The 15,244-nt window shown below is 49.3% G+C and overlaps 7 protein-coding genes across 7 annotated transcripts; 3 read left to right on the forward strand and 4 right to left on the reverse strand.

The window, feature by feature from the left end:
- Window positions 1-1,008: 1,008 nt before the first annotated feature.
- On the reverse strand, window positions 1,009-2,493 carry FIESC28_04608 (uncharacterized protein; the record flags this gene model as incomplete). The annotated part of the gene is made up of 3 exons (XM_031158755.1): window positions 1,009-1,965; window positions 2,030-2,329; window positions 2,413-2,493. 3 exons carry the CDS (start codon window positions 2,491-2,493, stop codon window positions 1,009-1,011), a joined length of 1,338 nt encoding a protein of 445 aa, XP_031017153.1.
- A 1,341-nt stretch (window positions 2,494-3,834) lies between these two features.
- FIESC28_04609 (uncharacterized protein) lies at window positions 3,835-5,805 on the forward strand (the record flags this gene model as incomplete). Its single annotated transcript, XM_031158756.1, has 1 exon — window positions 3,835-5,805. The coding sequence occupies one exon, from the start codon at window positions 3,835-3,837 to the stop codon at window positions 5,803-5,805; it is 1,971 nt and encodes a 656-aa protein (XP_031017154.1).
- Window positions 5,806-6,115: 310 nt separating this feature from the next.
- On the reverse strand, window positions 6,116-7,012 carry FIESC28_04610 (uncharacterized protein; the record flags this gene model as incomplete). The annotated part of the gene is made up of 2 exons (XM_031158757.1): window positions 6,116-6,628; window positions 6,683-7,012. The coding sequence occupies 2 exons, from the start codon at window positions 7,010-7,012 to the stop codon at window positions 6,116-6,118; spliced, it is 843 nt and encodes a 280-aa protein (XP_031017155.1).
- Window positions 7,013-7,409: 397 nt separating this feature from the next.
- On the forward strand, window positions 7,410-8,161 carry FIESC28_04611 (uncharacterized protein; the record flags this gene model as incomplete). The annotated part of the gene is made up of 4 exons (XM_031158758.1): window positions 7,410-7,462; window positions 7,608-7,633; window positions 7,872-8,049; window positions 8,104-8,161. The coding sequence occupies 4 exons, from the start codon at window positions 7,410-7,412 to the stop codon at window positions 8,159-8,161; spliced, it is 315 nt and encodes a 104-aa protein (XP_031017156.1).
- A 516-nt stretch (window positions 8,162-8,677) lies between these two features.
- On the forward strand, window positions 8,678-9,466 carry FIESC28_04612 (uncharacterized protein; the record flags this gene model as incomplete). The annotated part of the gene is made up of 2 exons (XM_031158759.1): window positions 8,678-8,990; window positions 9,051-9,466. 2 exons carry the CDS (start codon window positions 8,678-8,680, stop codon window positions 9,464-9,466), a joined length of 729 nt encoding a protein of 242 aa, XP_031017157.1.
- Window positions 9,467-10,199: 733 nt separating this feature from the next.
- On the reverse strand, window positions 10,200-10,707 carry FIESC28_04613 (uncharacterized protein; the record flags this gene model as incomplete). Its single annotated transcript, XM_031158760.1, has 2 exons — window positions 10,200-10,334; window positions 10,390-10,707. 2 exons carry the CDS (start codon window positions 10,705-10,707, stop codon window positions 10,200-10,202), a joined length of 453 nt encoding a protein of 150 aa, XP_031017158.1.
- Window positions 10,708-12,110: 1,403 nt separating this feature from the next.
- On the reverse strand, window positions 12,111-13,822 carry FIESC28_04614 (uncharacterized protein; the record flags this gene model as incomplete). Its single annotated transcript, XM_031158761.1, has 3 exons — window positions 12,111-12,204; window positions 12,353-12,437; window positions 12,499-13,822. The coding sequence occupies 3 exons, from the start codon at window positions 13,820-13,822 to the stop codon at window positions 12,111-12,113; spliced, it is 1,503 nt and encodes a 500-aa protein (XP_031017159.1).
- Window positions 13,823-15,244: the final 1,422 nt, after the last annotated feature.

A 15,244-nucleotide genomic window follows, 5' to 3' on the forward strand; every position in this document is an offset into this window, starting at 1 on the left:
TAGAATAGCGTAGCGTAGCTCGCAGCTTGGTCGGGCCGCGAGAGATTCACACGAGAGGGGAAAGTACAGTCGGACGAAAATTTGTCATAAGAGATGTAGAAGATGAAGTGATCAAGTTTGGACTGGACCCTCGCGACCTCGACAAGCAGAACAGAGCAAGAGGCTCACACTATCAATCACTGTCAAGTCCAGTCTCCGCAGTAGAAAAGAAAAAAGAGGAGAGGGAGATTCGCAAGGAAAGAAGTGGAGGCAAAAGAAGGAGCAATCGGCTGATTGAGGTGCAACTGCTGTCACTTTAGCCAATGATGAGCTTGGTGACCACCAAAGTTTGGCCGACTTGCAACTTTCCGATTGGGCAAGAGGTGAGGGGTCATGCAGTCTGGGGAGAGAATGTGGCGATTAACACGTGATTCTGTATCATAGCGTCATCAAATCATTGCAACACCAAAAGCTTGGTGAGATGACGACAGATCCAACTTCACGATACCACTCTAGTGTAGTAGTGTGTCATTGTACTTTTGTCAGTACAGCAATTGATTGAAGAAAGTTTATCCAATGTTTATGCTCCGGATTAGGGCAGTCTATGTAGGTGATGAGTGACGCAGCTTATTATTCTGGTTCGGACTTCATATGACAATCAGCGATGAATAATTGTCATTGTCGGCGGTTGCAATTTCTCAATCACTGCACACAAATCAATTGAGATCGCATACCTCACCAATCTTCCAGAACAAAACTGAAAGATATAAGGAAGCACTAAGACGCCACAACAAACATCACAAGCGAAGCGCCAAGATCGGTAAGTGCTCGCGTGAGAACCGAAGACTTGATATAATCTCATATACTCAAGATAATAATAATGCTGTGATTTATGCTATAAAATAGGCTTATAGTAAATACTGTGCCGTAGATTCCATTTCTATCCTTTTAGATCATCCTGTATAGCCTACCGTAACTCCTCGCAATATACCCTATTCATTATAATTTAAATCATGACCCATATACCGTTTAAATCAAGAATTCACTTTCAGCCCAGTGACCCAGAACCACCCAGCCGTCAGCGAAAGATTCCTTGTCCATGCGCACGACGATAGCTGCATGGCTATGTCGGTGCTTCTGGATATGCACAGGAAACTTGCGCCAACCAGCTGCGTCCATGTTCTGTATCATCTCGAACTGGTCGGGGGTCAAGGCAAGCGTAGGTTGTCCTGGTGTTGACATTCTGCGCTCTCTCTTGAGCAGGTTACGATCTTCGGTGTCGTAAGCCAGATCCTCGTCTGAGTCCGATGCCAGATATTGTTGGTCCTGAGCGCTGTTGAGAACCTCGTAGGCTTGCTCTACCTCCTCCTGGATCGCCTTGATCCGCAGGGGCATGCGGTAGTCTTCGATCTTCAAACCAGCCAATCCGGATTCGTGCAGCTTGATGCGCTTAGCACTGCGGAATGTCTGGACGACGGAGTTGGCTAGGAAGACAACAACGCCGATTGGGATGATAACACCAATTGTTAGCATCCAGGGGATGTTCTTTATCCATTTCTTAGCGGATTCAAAATCTGCCGATAGCGAATCTGGAGCTTTGACCTTGGGAGATGGTGATACAGGGTGGCCAGGATCGAGAATAACACCGTCGTATCCCTTGAGGTAGTTGAGTTTGACATTTTCGAGATCCGAGTAGGGGTCGGTTTTGGTGATAGCGGATGTGTAATGCACAACGCTTCTATCGTTGGCAATATTCGCATACAAAGTGCGGCGGTTGAATTTCTTTAGACCGGACATGAAAATGGAATCGGGATCGGCCAGCACTGCGAGAAGAGGTCGGTTGGTGTCGCGAAAGCTATCAATCGTAAAGAGTTGTCGTCCGGACTTGGAGAGCGTTCTGGCGCCGAGGGTGTTGTAGATGTTGCTGAGCCAGCCCTTAAGTGGTGTCCTTACACCCAGATGGGGGGATGCGAATGTAGTAAAGTTCTGACGCAGGATCATTAGCATTTGTCCTTCTGTCTTTGCTCTGCCATTGTTTTAGGCGACTTACCATGCATTCAAGATCATCGAGGACTCCCTTCGCATAAAGTAGACCAACTGCGTATCGCGATACTAGACCTCCAAGAGAGTATCCTGCAATGCTCAATTTTGTGATCTTCCCTCCCTTTCTTTCGATTGTCTTCAACTCCTGCTCAATCTCTGCACAAACGCGCTCGCCACCGGTCTCGATACCATCATAAGTGTTACTGCCGCTGTTCTGTTTCGCAAGCAAGATGTATAATTCGTCTTCGGAGTATTTATCGCGAAGGGCTTTTGCAACATTGCGCAAATGAGAAGGGTTTCCCCAAAGCTGTAGCAACAGAAAAAAGGTGGTCAGCCATGACGTGCCAAAAGTCGATCGTCAGGGGATGACAGGGCGGGAGGATTACTTACGCCGTGTACTAATACACAGAGATGCGTCGCATTTACGCTACCTCCAGTAACGTCTTCAATAGCAACGGGTTTATTAGACATTTTGAGGACGTTAAAGTATCAAATATGGAGAAAATGGGTGAGGGAATCAAGGTAACAGAGTTGCCACCTTCAATCTTTATAAAGGAATAAATTAAGTTGAGGTTTCTCAGGAGATGCGCCCCCAACGGAGTTTCGGATTGCGTAAATATCGGGCTTGTTGCAAGTCCGCCCATGCAAATGAGACCGGAGGCACGGAGTTAACTGGTGTTAGTCCCCACCAATATCGATGACAAGCATCGACGTCGACCAAACACGCGACAATAGAAGTTCTTTTGGGGACGCTGACTAGCAACAAACGATTATTCTCAACACTTAAGTCCGTGGGGCTGTGTTTGTCTAAATCAGAATCATAAGCGACATGCACGTCAGGGAGGCTGTTCTTGTGGCTTTTATACTTGCGGAGTTATCATGGCTTTGGCGTCAAGAGATTATCTCGGATAGATACGAATTCCGACTGCTGTCAGAAACTGACTTTTCGGATCAAAGAAAGGGGTCAATGATGCCAAAGATCTCATTTCTCTTTATTGATCGATAATCTCAAATGGCGCTTATTCGAATCCATCGAAAACTGATTCTAGACTGGCACTTACTTGTGCGAGCTGAATTCCTATCATGACGCCTACAGAGCTAACAAATCCGAGTGCGAGCTGCAGTTCCAGATTACTGCGGATTAGTCCATGGAAGAGAATGCGACCGCTTTTGTGATAGACAACCCCAGAATAGCCTGCCCTTATCTGTCCTAAGTTCTTCTCTAATTTCTACTCCACGTTTATATAATTATTTGCTTATCATGAGAACTTTGAGAAGGAATCCAAGTTTCTAGGCTGACAATGAATCGTCATGGCAAGGTGCTGAGCCTCATCTCCGATGTAAAGAAGCCTGGAAATGATTGTTCCCAGCGGAGGTTATAGAGGTGCTTCAATTTAGAGTGGGGCCTTTCAAGGGAGCAGCCGCTCTAGTGGCTTGTGTAGCTGCAGCTTCTCAATTCAACACCATTTCATGCATCAAAGACTCCAAAGTAATACGTTCTCTGGCTTCAAAGAAGAAGCAAGCTTTCGATTTCCTTTATTTTCTTTTTCTATATACACAAAGACATTCTGGCGCATTGACCACAGCACGGGCTCGTTCTTGGAATTTCATTTCAGTGGATCAACTCCTATCATCTTCGCCTTGCTTGATCAAGGACACTCACCCCGAACTTGACATCACTTATCCAACTTCAACACATTCACTCATTCACATTCGAAAGGTCTTCTCATCATAACCGACTCATATGGTCACGACCATACAAACAGTACTACCTGCTATAACTCATCGATCCCGACGTTGGGTGTCGCCATCATGAGTTTGTCTCTGAAGCACATCCCCTGTCCCAAGGGCAACGACTGTACAGCGTTTCATTGCATATTTGGCCATCCTAACGAGACACCATCTGCACCGGAAGCGTCATCACCAAAAACTCCATCAAATAGTACAGACATCAGGGACAAGTTGGCAGAGGATCAGGATGTACCACGCAAGCGCGTCAGGGCAGACCCCTTTCATCCAACGGATTCCCCTGCAACACCTCAAGATGCTGGACAAAGTACGTTGACAGCTTTTAAAGCTGGCTCAACGGATGGAATCCCCAAGCCAGTCGCAAAAAAGCTGGAAACTGCTCGACCAGTATCTCCTCCGCCACTAAAGCGAAAGACCGACTCTCAAGACAATGCCCCTAAACCCCCTACAAAAGTCGCCAGAACGAACCAGCCTAGCAATGAATCACGGCCACTTCCTACACGGAAACCTGCTCCAGCAAAGCCTAAGAAGGCTGAATCACTGAACCCCAGACTACTCAAAAGCATGCCTGCTAGCCATGACATCCGTCTTAAACTTGTCAAAATGCTTCACCAAGAATTGACACGACTAAATAAAGAACTGAAGAAGAACGCCAAGAAGGACGACACAGACCTCCTTCTATCAGAGCAAGAACTCATTGTCCGCACATTAGATGAGGAAGAGTATGTTGCTGTTCACAAAGCTGCGGTCTACTCAAACGTCATGAAGAACAAGGTCATGCAGTACAAGAGGATGAAAGTCGACCAGTGGAAGACAGAGCGTCAAGAAGAACGGAAGAAATTGGAACTCGAAGCTAGTGGAAAGGATCCTTCTGAACAACCGAAAGAAATCAAGACTGGCTTATTGCCTACTCAAGAAGTTGAGCTTGCCAGGCGACTTCTTACTCCTATCAGTGAGCTAGCCAGCCATGGCTACGTATCCAAGGTGCCTTCGGATGAGGAGATAGAAAAGGCAAGACAGGGCGTCGAGGCCTCTGCAGGATGGGAGAAGTGCGATCGATGTCAACAACGCTTTCAAGTCTTTCCCGGAAGACGTGAAGAAGACGGTGCGCTCACTTCTGGTGGGTCATGCACCTTTCACTGGGGTAAGACTTTCATCGCTCCCAAGGCCCCGGGCGACAGAACCAGGCAGCCCAAGCGGTTCCAGTGCTGTGGACAGGAACTCGGCGACTCGGTCGGTTGCTTCACGCGCGATCATCACGTATTCAAGACTTCAGATCCTAAGAGAATGGCCTCTATACTTAACTTCGCAGAAACTCCTGAGAATCCTTTGGCACCTGTAAACAGGGGTGTAGCTTTCGACTGTGAGATGGGCTACACAGTTTACGGTATGGAACTCATTCGCCTAACCGCAACCCACTGGCCGAGAGGCGAGGAATTACTGGATGTTCTGGTCCGGCCTCTGGGAGAGATTCTGGATCTCAATTCACGCTACTCTGGTGTATGGCCAGAAGACCTAGCCCAAGCTGAGCCATGGACCGCAAACGACTCGACAGTGCCGACTAAGAGCGGCAGCGACGATGTGAGTGAGGATGGCGAGCTGAAGTCTAGGAAGAAGCAGCTCAAGATCGTATCATCCCCTGAAGTTGCTCGAGATCTCCTCTTCTCTCTTATCTCTCCCACCACACCTCTGATAGGTCACGGTTTGGAGAACGATCTCAACTCGGTTCGTATTGTGCATCCCACATTGATAGATACCGTTCTGCTCTACCCTCACCAACATGGTCTGCCATATCGGTACAGTCTCAAGATGCTCATGGATGTTCATCTCAACCGTAAGATCCAGCAGGAAACCGGCCCTAAGATGTTGGGTCACGATTCTGCTGAAGATGCAAGAGCAGCGGGAGATCTTGTGCGTCTCAAAGTTAAGAACGAATGGGCGGACTTGCAAAGAAGTGGTTGGAAATTGGTTGATGGCGATATTGTACCTCCAGGGAAGGCTGCTGGGTTGACAGAGGCGTTCATCGAGGCGTAACCAAGCTAAAGGGTAATAATGATACCCACGGTAATTGGGGGGCGGTCTCTTCATGGACCGACGCAACAAACAATTTTGGAGACGGTCGAGCAGTCTAATAGAGAAGGTCACCGGTCATAACACGTAGAGCCGAATTGGAACGGAAGAGCCACAGGCGATTATACATTGCGAGATTGGGTTGCTATTCCCGTCCGGTCTCGTTCTAGAAATACATAGTTGGCGCTCATGAATAAATAACTTCATCACCAACGATAAGCGGGGAGTTCCCATTCATTTCCTTAACACCCTTTACATCATACAATCCATTACTTTAAGCTCTGCCCACTGACAACAGGTACTGGCCACCCTGCTTTCCGCTTCCACCAGGTAGGTAGGCAACGTTGGGGTTTGATGAGAGAGTGGCGGCAATCTCACGACTGGCCTCGATCTTTCGGATCTGGATAAGACCGTCACCAGACTTCTGGATGGCCTTGCTGATGGAGTCGGCGGACTCGGACTCTCCTTCAGCACGGATAACGTTGGCTTGACGCTCCTGCTCAGCACGCTCGACGATGAATCGTGCTCGCTCGGCATCTTGCTGGGCAATCTGCTTCTGCTCAACGGCCTTTGTGAATTCACGACCGAAAGTCATGTGGGTGATGGAGACATCCTCGAGGGCGATGTTGAACTCAGCGGCACGGAGAGTGAGGTCATTACGGATGCGCTCGGAGACAGCCTCTCGCTGGGTGATAAGTTCGGCGGCATCGAACTGGGCGACAATGGCCTTAAGGACTTCGTTACCAATGGAGGGGAGGACTCGCTCATCGTAGTCGGCACCGAGGTTCTATAAGAGTTAGTCATACGATTTGGATCATAAATTATGTGATTGCGATCGTACCTGGTAGATCTTGGGAAGGGCCTTGACATTAGGTCGGTGCAACACTCTCAGTGTCAAGCTGACCATCTGCAAATCCTTGCTACCAGTGGTAGTTGCGATATTCCTGGGCTTGGTGCGAACATCAAAGATGATGCTTCTCTGCAGCCAAGGGACAAGGAAATGGGTTCCTTCGTTGATGACATCCTCCTTAACACCAGACAATCTGTCGAAGATAACAGCCCGAGTTCCTCCCTTGACGTCGTATAGAGCCTGGCTGCCTAGGAAGACAGCAGCTGAGGCGGGGACCGCCAGGCGGTACATGAAGTTGAGGGCTCGTGCAGCGCCAGCCATTTTGAAAATATTGCGATTAAATCTTTCTTTGCGGAGTTGAAAGATTGTCGTTCAAAAATGGTGGTCGAAGAACCCAGCGAGCGATGGCGGGGATGGAGGCGTAGCTGTGAAGCTTTTCGGAGTCAACGGACGGCGATGATGATTTGAAGCTCGCACTCTGCTCTTACTCTAGTTTAGCAGTGTTCGTTGGTTGGACGTTCTGAGTGGGCTGTCTCTGACCTGCTAAACCGTATCGGGAAAGCTCGGCTGATGGGGGAAGGAAAGCCTGCAGTCTGCGCTTTCCAATCCAACCCGACCCGAGAAATCCTCAAGTGGCCCTTTTCTGCCTTTGCCTCAAACCGACGACTCCAAAAAACCACCCACACGAGACTCGACTTCCCGTGCCAAAACCGCCAATATGAGACCGACTCAGATGCTCCGAAGCGGCGCTGCCGACCCCAAGAACGGACAGTACGTGCATTGCGATCCAGCGAGGGCAATTGATGGTGCTGTTGCGTGCGGCTTTTCCTCTGGTTAATGGCCGGCCCAGCAGTACCCGGGCTATCTCGAAATATCACAATCGATATAGAACAAATTGCTGACGGATTTTTAACAGCTACCTGGGTAACTGGGGCCACTTCGGTAAGTGATTGCTCTCACGATGTGCGAACGAATTGGAATTGGATCGATGGACGCGACGGACCAACGGATTGATGACGACGAATGGGATGATTACAATTGTATCGATACAACTTCGGAACTCAGTCATGCACACGATGGACTTCAATCGGAATTCGACATAGACTTCGACAATCATTGATGGAATAATGATCGGGCATATCGACATCAAGGAAGAAGCAGGAGGCTAACTTTGTATCAGGTGGTGAGAAGCAGCGAGGTATCATCACCTACGGTCTGTCCGCCAACCGACAGAACCCCTGGGCTGGATCTGTCAACGCCGCCATCTTCAACACTTTCCGCCGCACCAAGAACCAGATCTTCTTCTGGCTCCCTCCCATGGTTGCCGGTTACTGGATGATGAGCTGGGCCGTCGAGCGGTATGTCCCTATGCAGCGCTCACGACAGGATTCGATACTAATTTTCTTCTGTAGAAGCGAGTACCTCAACTCCAAGGCTGGTCGTGCCGAGTTCGGTGACGAGGAGGAGTAAATCGGTTAGATTCTGGCAGCAAAACCACGGCGGATGTTTTGGAGTAGGTCCTCTGGACTCATTGTACATCATCAATACCTAGATCAGGAGGTGCAATAGACAGTTGTCACAACATTTCTTTATAACATTTACACATACGTCCCAATTGAATGTAATCAAGCTGCCTCAGTGAAATGAATCATATCTCTTCATGATCTCAGAATATCTGGATCCACTGGTAATAGTCATTGCTGGGCATCTGATTGGACGGGTCATTCCAACAGTCACGTGGTGCTGAAAAGCGGTACGGAACCGGAGGCATGTAAGGCCGAGTCCCAGCGCGACAGCTCTTCCGGAAAAAAAAAGTTTAGAAAATTTCGAGGCCAGTGGAGTGTAAAGAAAACACGGAAACTTTGCGATCAAACACCGTCCCGCATAATCATCAATTAGCACACAAAACTTTGCGTGCTACTCAAGCGGACCTATACAATACAAAAGTAATAACTTCGACGAAGCTTTCTCGACACAACCGCAGCAATGGCCGCCGAGAAGCCCGATAAGAAGGAGAAGAAGGACAAGAAGAGAAGCGACGAGTCCGGCGTTGCCAAGTCCAAGAAGGAGAAGAAGGATAAGAAGGACAAGAAGGAGAAGCTTGCCGCCGCCCTCGAGGAGAAGATCGGCCAAGATGCTCCTGTCGCTGCCGCCGTCGCTGCTGCTGCTGTTGAGGACGACTCTGATGCCGAGGAGGACAAGGCCGCTGAGCTGCCTCTTGAGCGCACCGTCGTTCCCTTTGCCATTCCCGTCGCTGACGACAAGGGCATGAAGAAGGTCTACAAGACCATCCGCAAGGGTATGCGACCACCGTAAAACATTGCTCACTACGAACAGACTGCTAACATTCGCATCACAGCTGCCAAGAACAACACCCTCAAGCGCGGTGTCAAGGAGGTCGTCAAGACCCTCCGAAAGTCTCCCCCTTCCGCTCCCAACAACACCTCTTTCCCCGGTGTTGTCATCATCGCCGGCGACATCTCCCCCATGGACGTCATCTCTCACCTCCCCGTTCTCTGCGAGGACCACAACGTTCCCTTCATCTTCGTCACATCGCGCGCTGAGCTCGGCGCTGCCGCCAAGACCAAGCGACCTACATCCGTCGTCATGATCATGGAGAAGGCTGAGGGCAAGAAGGCCAAGAGCAAGTCCGATGAGAAGGACGGCGAGGACGATGGTGAGGCGTTCGGCGAGAGCTACGCGTCTCTCGTCAAGTACGTGCAGAAGGAGTACGGCAAGCAGGCTTTCTGGGTTAAGGGCGGCACCAAGTACTAGGGGAAAGACTGCTGGAAACCGGAGGGTGCTGTATTAGCAAAGTTTGCCCCTAGCATGAAGGGCAAGAAGAGGAAGTTGTGTTAGAACAAGTCTGGGTGTATTTATACCAGAAGATCTAGCCGAGAACAACGGCAAGATGAGGGCTTTGGCGGCGTTCAGGTTTAGCTATTGCATTAAAAATGGGATATGATTACAACAAGTCCTTGAAATGTCCAGCAGACCTCGAGCTTGAAATTCGGTGATGATGACTGCGCGATGCTCTCCCGGATTGATAGGTAGTCAAACTATGGCACGCGACCCAACAGGAACCTCCGCTCGACCGTTGACTTGCAATAATATTTAGCTTACTCGATTATTCAGATATCAGAAATCATTCTTCCTCGTACGATTCGTCCATTACTCTGTTCAAGCTTTGCTACTCTTTACCGCGGTCTTCGACTACGTCTAACCTGTCTAGGTGATCCACAAGAGCTTGGGTCCGATCAACGCACCATCGATCTCGGAACTTCCCGCTTACGACTATCTCTTTCAATTCCTCGATCACATCATATTGTGGACTTGCAATTGCTCATTTGTATGGTATTACTTTGCGTTACTGGCTTTCTTATAGGTACATGTCCGTGCCTATTACTATCTCACACGGGCCCGAAGCCTTTCGTATAACAAATTCATGAAACCCCATCCCGAATCATGGGGAGATTAAAAACATTCGTCATGAGAGAGAAGAAATCCCTTACTCAAAGGGGTTGGTTCGGGTTCCCCACCAAGTGAGGACGACGGAGAGACCGACGGTCTCAATGAGCTTGGTAGCCAGGCTGACGCCAACGGTGTCGAGAGGTCGCTTCTCAACGAAGAGCTGAGAGATGTACTGATGAATGTTAGCAGATGATTTATGGTACTGGGGGACAGAAGGAAGAACATACGCCGGGAGCGGAGGTAGCGAAGAAGATGAGAGATCCGAGGTAAGCAGCGCCCTTGTAGCTCAGAGTGCCAGTGGCGTTGATGAGAGCACCGACACCGTAGGCCTGGAGGGCAGAGCCGGTAAGAGAAGAACCCCAAGCGAGGGCAGCACCAGAAGCCTCCTTGGAGCGGACGAACTCCTCCTTGGTGTTCGCGGCCTTAGCGCGCTGGTAGGTCTGGCCGAAGAGGGGGGCGAGGACGGCGAGCTCAACACCGTGGTTGAAGGCGGTACCGATAGCAATAGCTGAGGGCTTGACGGGGGGAAGGTAGTGCAGAGACATTTTGATTGTTTTTGTTTGTAGGAGAGAAAGTTGTTTGGTGATGAGTTGATTTGGAGGAGAGATGAATTAGTAGCTTCGATTGGAGAGAGAGAAAGTCAACTCGCAGCTGGCATTGGATCCTTCCCAGTATTTGTACTTTGCAGTCTGTCACGGATCTCGATCTAAGCACCCATTTTTTCCGTCTCGCATCAGAGTAGGTGGCTTGCCTAGGCCTGAGCCTGGGCCTGTCTCTCCCCTCTACCTGCTGTATTCTTCCCCTTCCACTTCCAGTTGCAGTGTCGTCACCAGATGTGATGATGTCACCATTCGGTTGGTGAGACGAGACACACGTTCGCAGCTGGACAGCTACTGCACTTTCCAGCTCCAGCCTCCCTCCACCCAATAAAAATATTCCTCATTGCGGGGATAGAACAGCTTTACCCTCCACTGCCAACTTTGTGATTGTATGGTACCTGATCTGACGTTGACGACCTGATGATTTACTGGACAGACAAGCATATACTTACGAGGAGCTTCAGGAGCTTGATCTCCTGCTCTGGCGGGGCAAAGGACAAAAGATGGGGTAGCTTGTCCCAGCAAACAAGGATGTCTCTTCCATTCAAATTCAATTCAGTGACAAGTAAAAGCAAAGCAAGCAACTCTTAGCGGGGAACTGCACATCAAACCCCAATCCTATACAGTAGGTACCATACCAAGTCTAGAAATTAATTTCTCAAACTGCGTGACGGCGGTTGCGCGGGTGATGATGGTGTCACAGCGTCATTCTCATCTATTCCACTCCCTCGGCTCTCTTTCTTTTTGTTTCTCTCCCTTGGTTTCTGAACCCTGGTAACAATACAATTGAACCAAGGCCAGCTCTTAAGCTATTTTCCTAGCTCAAGTCTTCTTACGTAGAGCTGATGATTGCGATTGCAAGATCCGCGGAACCGAAGCCGGCCAAAAGCTTGTTTTACTTCCCGGTTAACTCAACCAACAATCCCATTCACTTCTAAAATGCCAAAGCCGGTCGTTGCCCTTCCGTGAACAGCCGGGCTCAAGCTCGGTCCTGGGCTAGCTTAGCCCAGTTGGACCGCATCTGCGTTTCTTTGTCTCAGACTTCTACCACATGCTATTGACACCAGACCCTGGCCCTGGGGAAGATCCTAAAGATATAATTCGAGCATCCAAAGTTTGGGATTCCACGACGGATTTGACGTGTGATTGTGGATGGACCCTGATTGATTGTTTTGAATACAGTATTCGTGCATGTGTGAGAAAGTCTGTACTGAAGCTTGCATCACAAGACACAAATGAAGGCTTCACAGCGGAGCCTGGACCGAGCCAAATAACATTGCTTCTGATGGTTGAGCAGTAAATAGTAAAATATTTCGAACGGTACAATAGACCACCATTCAAGTCGATATTCAAGATGGGTTGTTGAATTTTAGGGCAAGGAACGAGTTATCGTGATCCTTACCCTGGACAAGTCGTCCTGCTAGTATTCCAATATCATCATAACTATGCCAAGCGACCAGTCTCAGAATGATGCCATAAGAAGTGGAAACCGTTCATTATTGACTCCATATTAAATATCATAAGCTATGCCATATGCTGCCCGTCTTCACCACCCCGCAGGGCCAGCAGCGCCCTAACATCATGTACATACTGCAGTCCTTCCAACAATGGCACCAGATGCATCAAGTCCGTATCCGTCGGGTCATTGATCCATCCCTGAATAGGGATTGCATTGTCTGAAACCGTCTTGTCAATGCCAGTTCACTCACAAACAAAGTCGACTGATGTAGCTCTTACCTTGATGAAACAGATAACTCAACGGACTGTTGTCCAAAATCATCACCTTGCTCAGGTCGGATTCGACCGAGGCCAGATCCTTGATGAATGCGCCTTGTCGGAATGTGCAGTGCTGTCGATAGTATCGTGCCGAGAAAAACTTCCGTTCCGTTTCTAGCCAGTCAATCACTGGGTCCGCATATTCCTGTACCGAAGCTGTGAACACAACCAGATTGTACCACTTGCAAACTCGTCTCAAGAACTCGTCGCAGTATGGTCGCTTGTTAACCCAGTATAAGATCGGATGCTGCGGCCCAATCGATGTCTGTCCTCCAACCCCCACGTATGTTGTGTTCAGGCGCACCTCAACCATGTGTCCGGTGCTCATCCTGCCACCCTTGGACATGCTGTGTATCAGAGTTTCGTCTAGATCCAGAATCAAAGTCTTCTGTGGGTGCGAGGGCGGTTCGAGATTGATATAAGATGGTTGTCTGCGCGGGATCAGAGGTCGAGGCGGTGCCGGGGTCTTCGGGTACTTGGTAAGTGCTGCGATGGGAGACGTAGGAGATTTAAGATGTGCCGAAAGGTCGCCGCTACCTAGATCGCTAGCCTTTGTTCGCGCGACTGCCGATTGAGTTTTCCTATGCTTCCGTTGCCTCAAATCCTCGTCGCTATTAAGCTTGATCCTGATTGACCTTCGAGCAGGACCTGTTTCCTCTGCAGGCTGTAGCGATTTGGACCGAGCATGCCGACCAAGACTGCCAGAGTGTGGTCCTTCCGATTCTGATTCCGATGAGAGACCCGATGACGTCGAAGAAGATGATATATGCCTAGATTTTGGCGATAGCCTCCTATATCCTGTAGTTCGACCGTATTCCTTTTCAGAGGCATGGCTGGGCTCCTCCATGGCCTTGTGCCCACCTCCCAATCCAAACAATTTACCGAGCTGCGTGAAAGGTGCAAAGTTGCCATATTCGTCGTAGAAACAAGCGATGAGGTACACACCCGGCGAAGCCAAAGTCGCAAGAACCCATCGAAGAGAACCAATGATGCTGGAAGCAATTCGTCGAGGAATAGAGTGCCACCATGAGCTCCTCGTCTGAGTCTCGCCTGTGTCACCAAGCAACGGGGTTTCCTCGCTAGGCTTCTCGGTCTCGAATCGCGATTCGTCAAAAGTATCCTGGGGGAAGGATTCGGTCTCGTTCTCGATGGAAGGTATAGGGTCGCCGCGCTGGTGATCGTCTTCGGAAGCCAATCCAACAATGGATCCTATACTGTTGGATCGTGATTGACTTGGACTCGGGGGCGGCGACACACGGGCCGTCAGGATGTTAAGGGAGTTCATCGCCACGAGCTATAGCATTCCATGAGGTAACGTGCTGTTATATGGGCAAACAGTCAAGAGACAAGAAGTCTTGCAGAGTCGAAGAGCTTTAGACAAATTTGCAGACTTGAGTAACGCCTTTAGGAAGAGTGTGCCAATACTTTAGGGTCGGTCGGAATTGAAGGACGGAAAGACGGTAGGTAATCCGAGGAACCGATCGTCGCTACCGGTGGTCGGGTCGAATGCGCGGAAGAAAGAGAGGTCGTAGTGATTGATCTTCGAGGATAAAGAAGTGATCCGACAGTGAACGTTGAAACGAAGGGATTCAATGTCAAGAATTCATCAGGTGCGGCCAAGCGAAAAAGGCGAAGGTCCAGGGGCGCAGTACAATCGCGATCGTGGAAATGCCAGGGAAATGTACGAATTGGCTTGCGATCCGAGGGAGGAAGGGAAAAAGGGAAGTCTTTGAATACAATCTTAACTCAATCCAAAAGTACAGATGTCTTAAGTGGTCAGAATGGTCTAGTCGCTCTGTGTCGCACCGCTAAGACAAAGCAGGCTGTATGGTCAAGAATCAATGATATGTAGGTACAGTACTGTACAGTAAACCAAGGCAAGTAGACAAAAGTGTCCTGTCTTTTTCGTGGCGTTGAGAGGGGAGCTGGGGGGAACTTTGTTGGCCTGGGTCGACTAGTAGCAGGCCGGGGTTCTTCTAACTAAAAGCCCCCGTCAGAAATAAGCAGCGCAGCCCTGTTAGAAGCGCTAGCCAGTAAACAAGTACCGTCTTTGGCGGGAATAAGAGTCGTCGATACGAAGTGATGGCTATCGACGGTCGTTGATGGGGATGATCGATATGATGGAGAGAGTTGATATGGAGAAGTGAAAGCTTCCGAATCGGCGCATGCGCGAAATACAAGAACGAGCGTGTGAGAGATCGAAAGCTGACAAGTATCAAAGAAACAAGCACATCAGAGGGGAGTGAGTTCAGTTGGTGGGTGGCTCGATTGACGGATGATGGTTGAGGGATGGTTCACGTGTTGGGGAGTTTAGTTAGACTAGATGCCGAGATGCTGGGGATTTTGGCAGACGCTGAAGGATAGAGGGTCGCCTTATTTTCTGGCTGCTACAGCGCTCATAGGCCCCTGTCGTAAGATCCAACTTTGGCGCTACAGGGGGGCTGGGATGCCGCGGCTCACCATGAATTCTTACATATGCTGCTAATAATTTATCATAAATGACCCATCGAGTGGAAAGCCTTAACAAAACCTGCTTGTCTCATGATGGCAGGATTAAAACCATCCGGTTGCCAACTCTGTTTCGGAACATTATCTGATATTCCTCCTAAGGAATCCCTTCTAGATTTCTTCCAGACCTTCTCTCATGTATCTATGGCAGTCTTCAGGGGATCGATAGATCTTCAGATGACCCAGACAATAAACAGTG

This window comes from Fusarium coffeatum (genome assembly GCF_003316985.1).
Source record: "Fusarium coffeatum strain FIESC_28 chromosome Unknown BRIP53273_contig_97, whole genome shotgun sequence".
Taxonomy (NCBI): domain Eukaryota; kingdom Fungi; phylum Ascomycota; class Sordariomycetes; order Hypocreales; family Nectriaceae; genus Fusarium; species Fusarium coffeatum.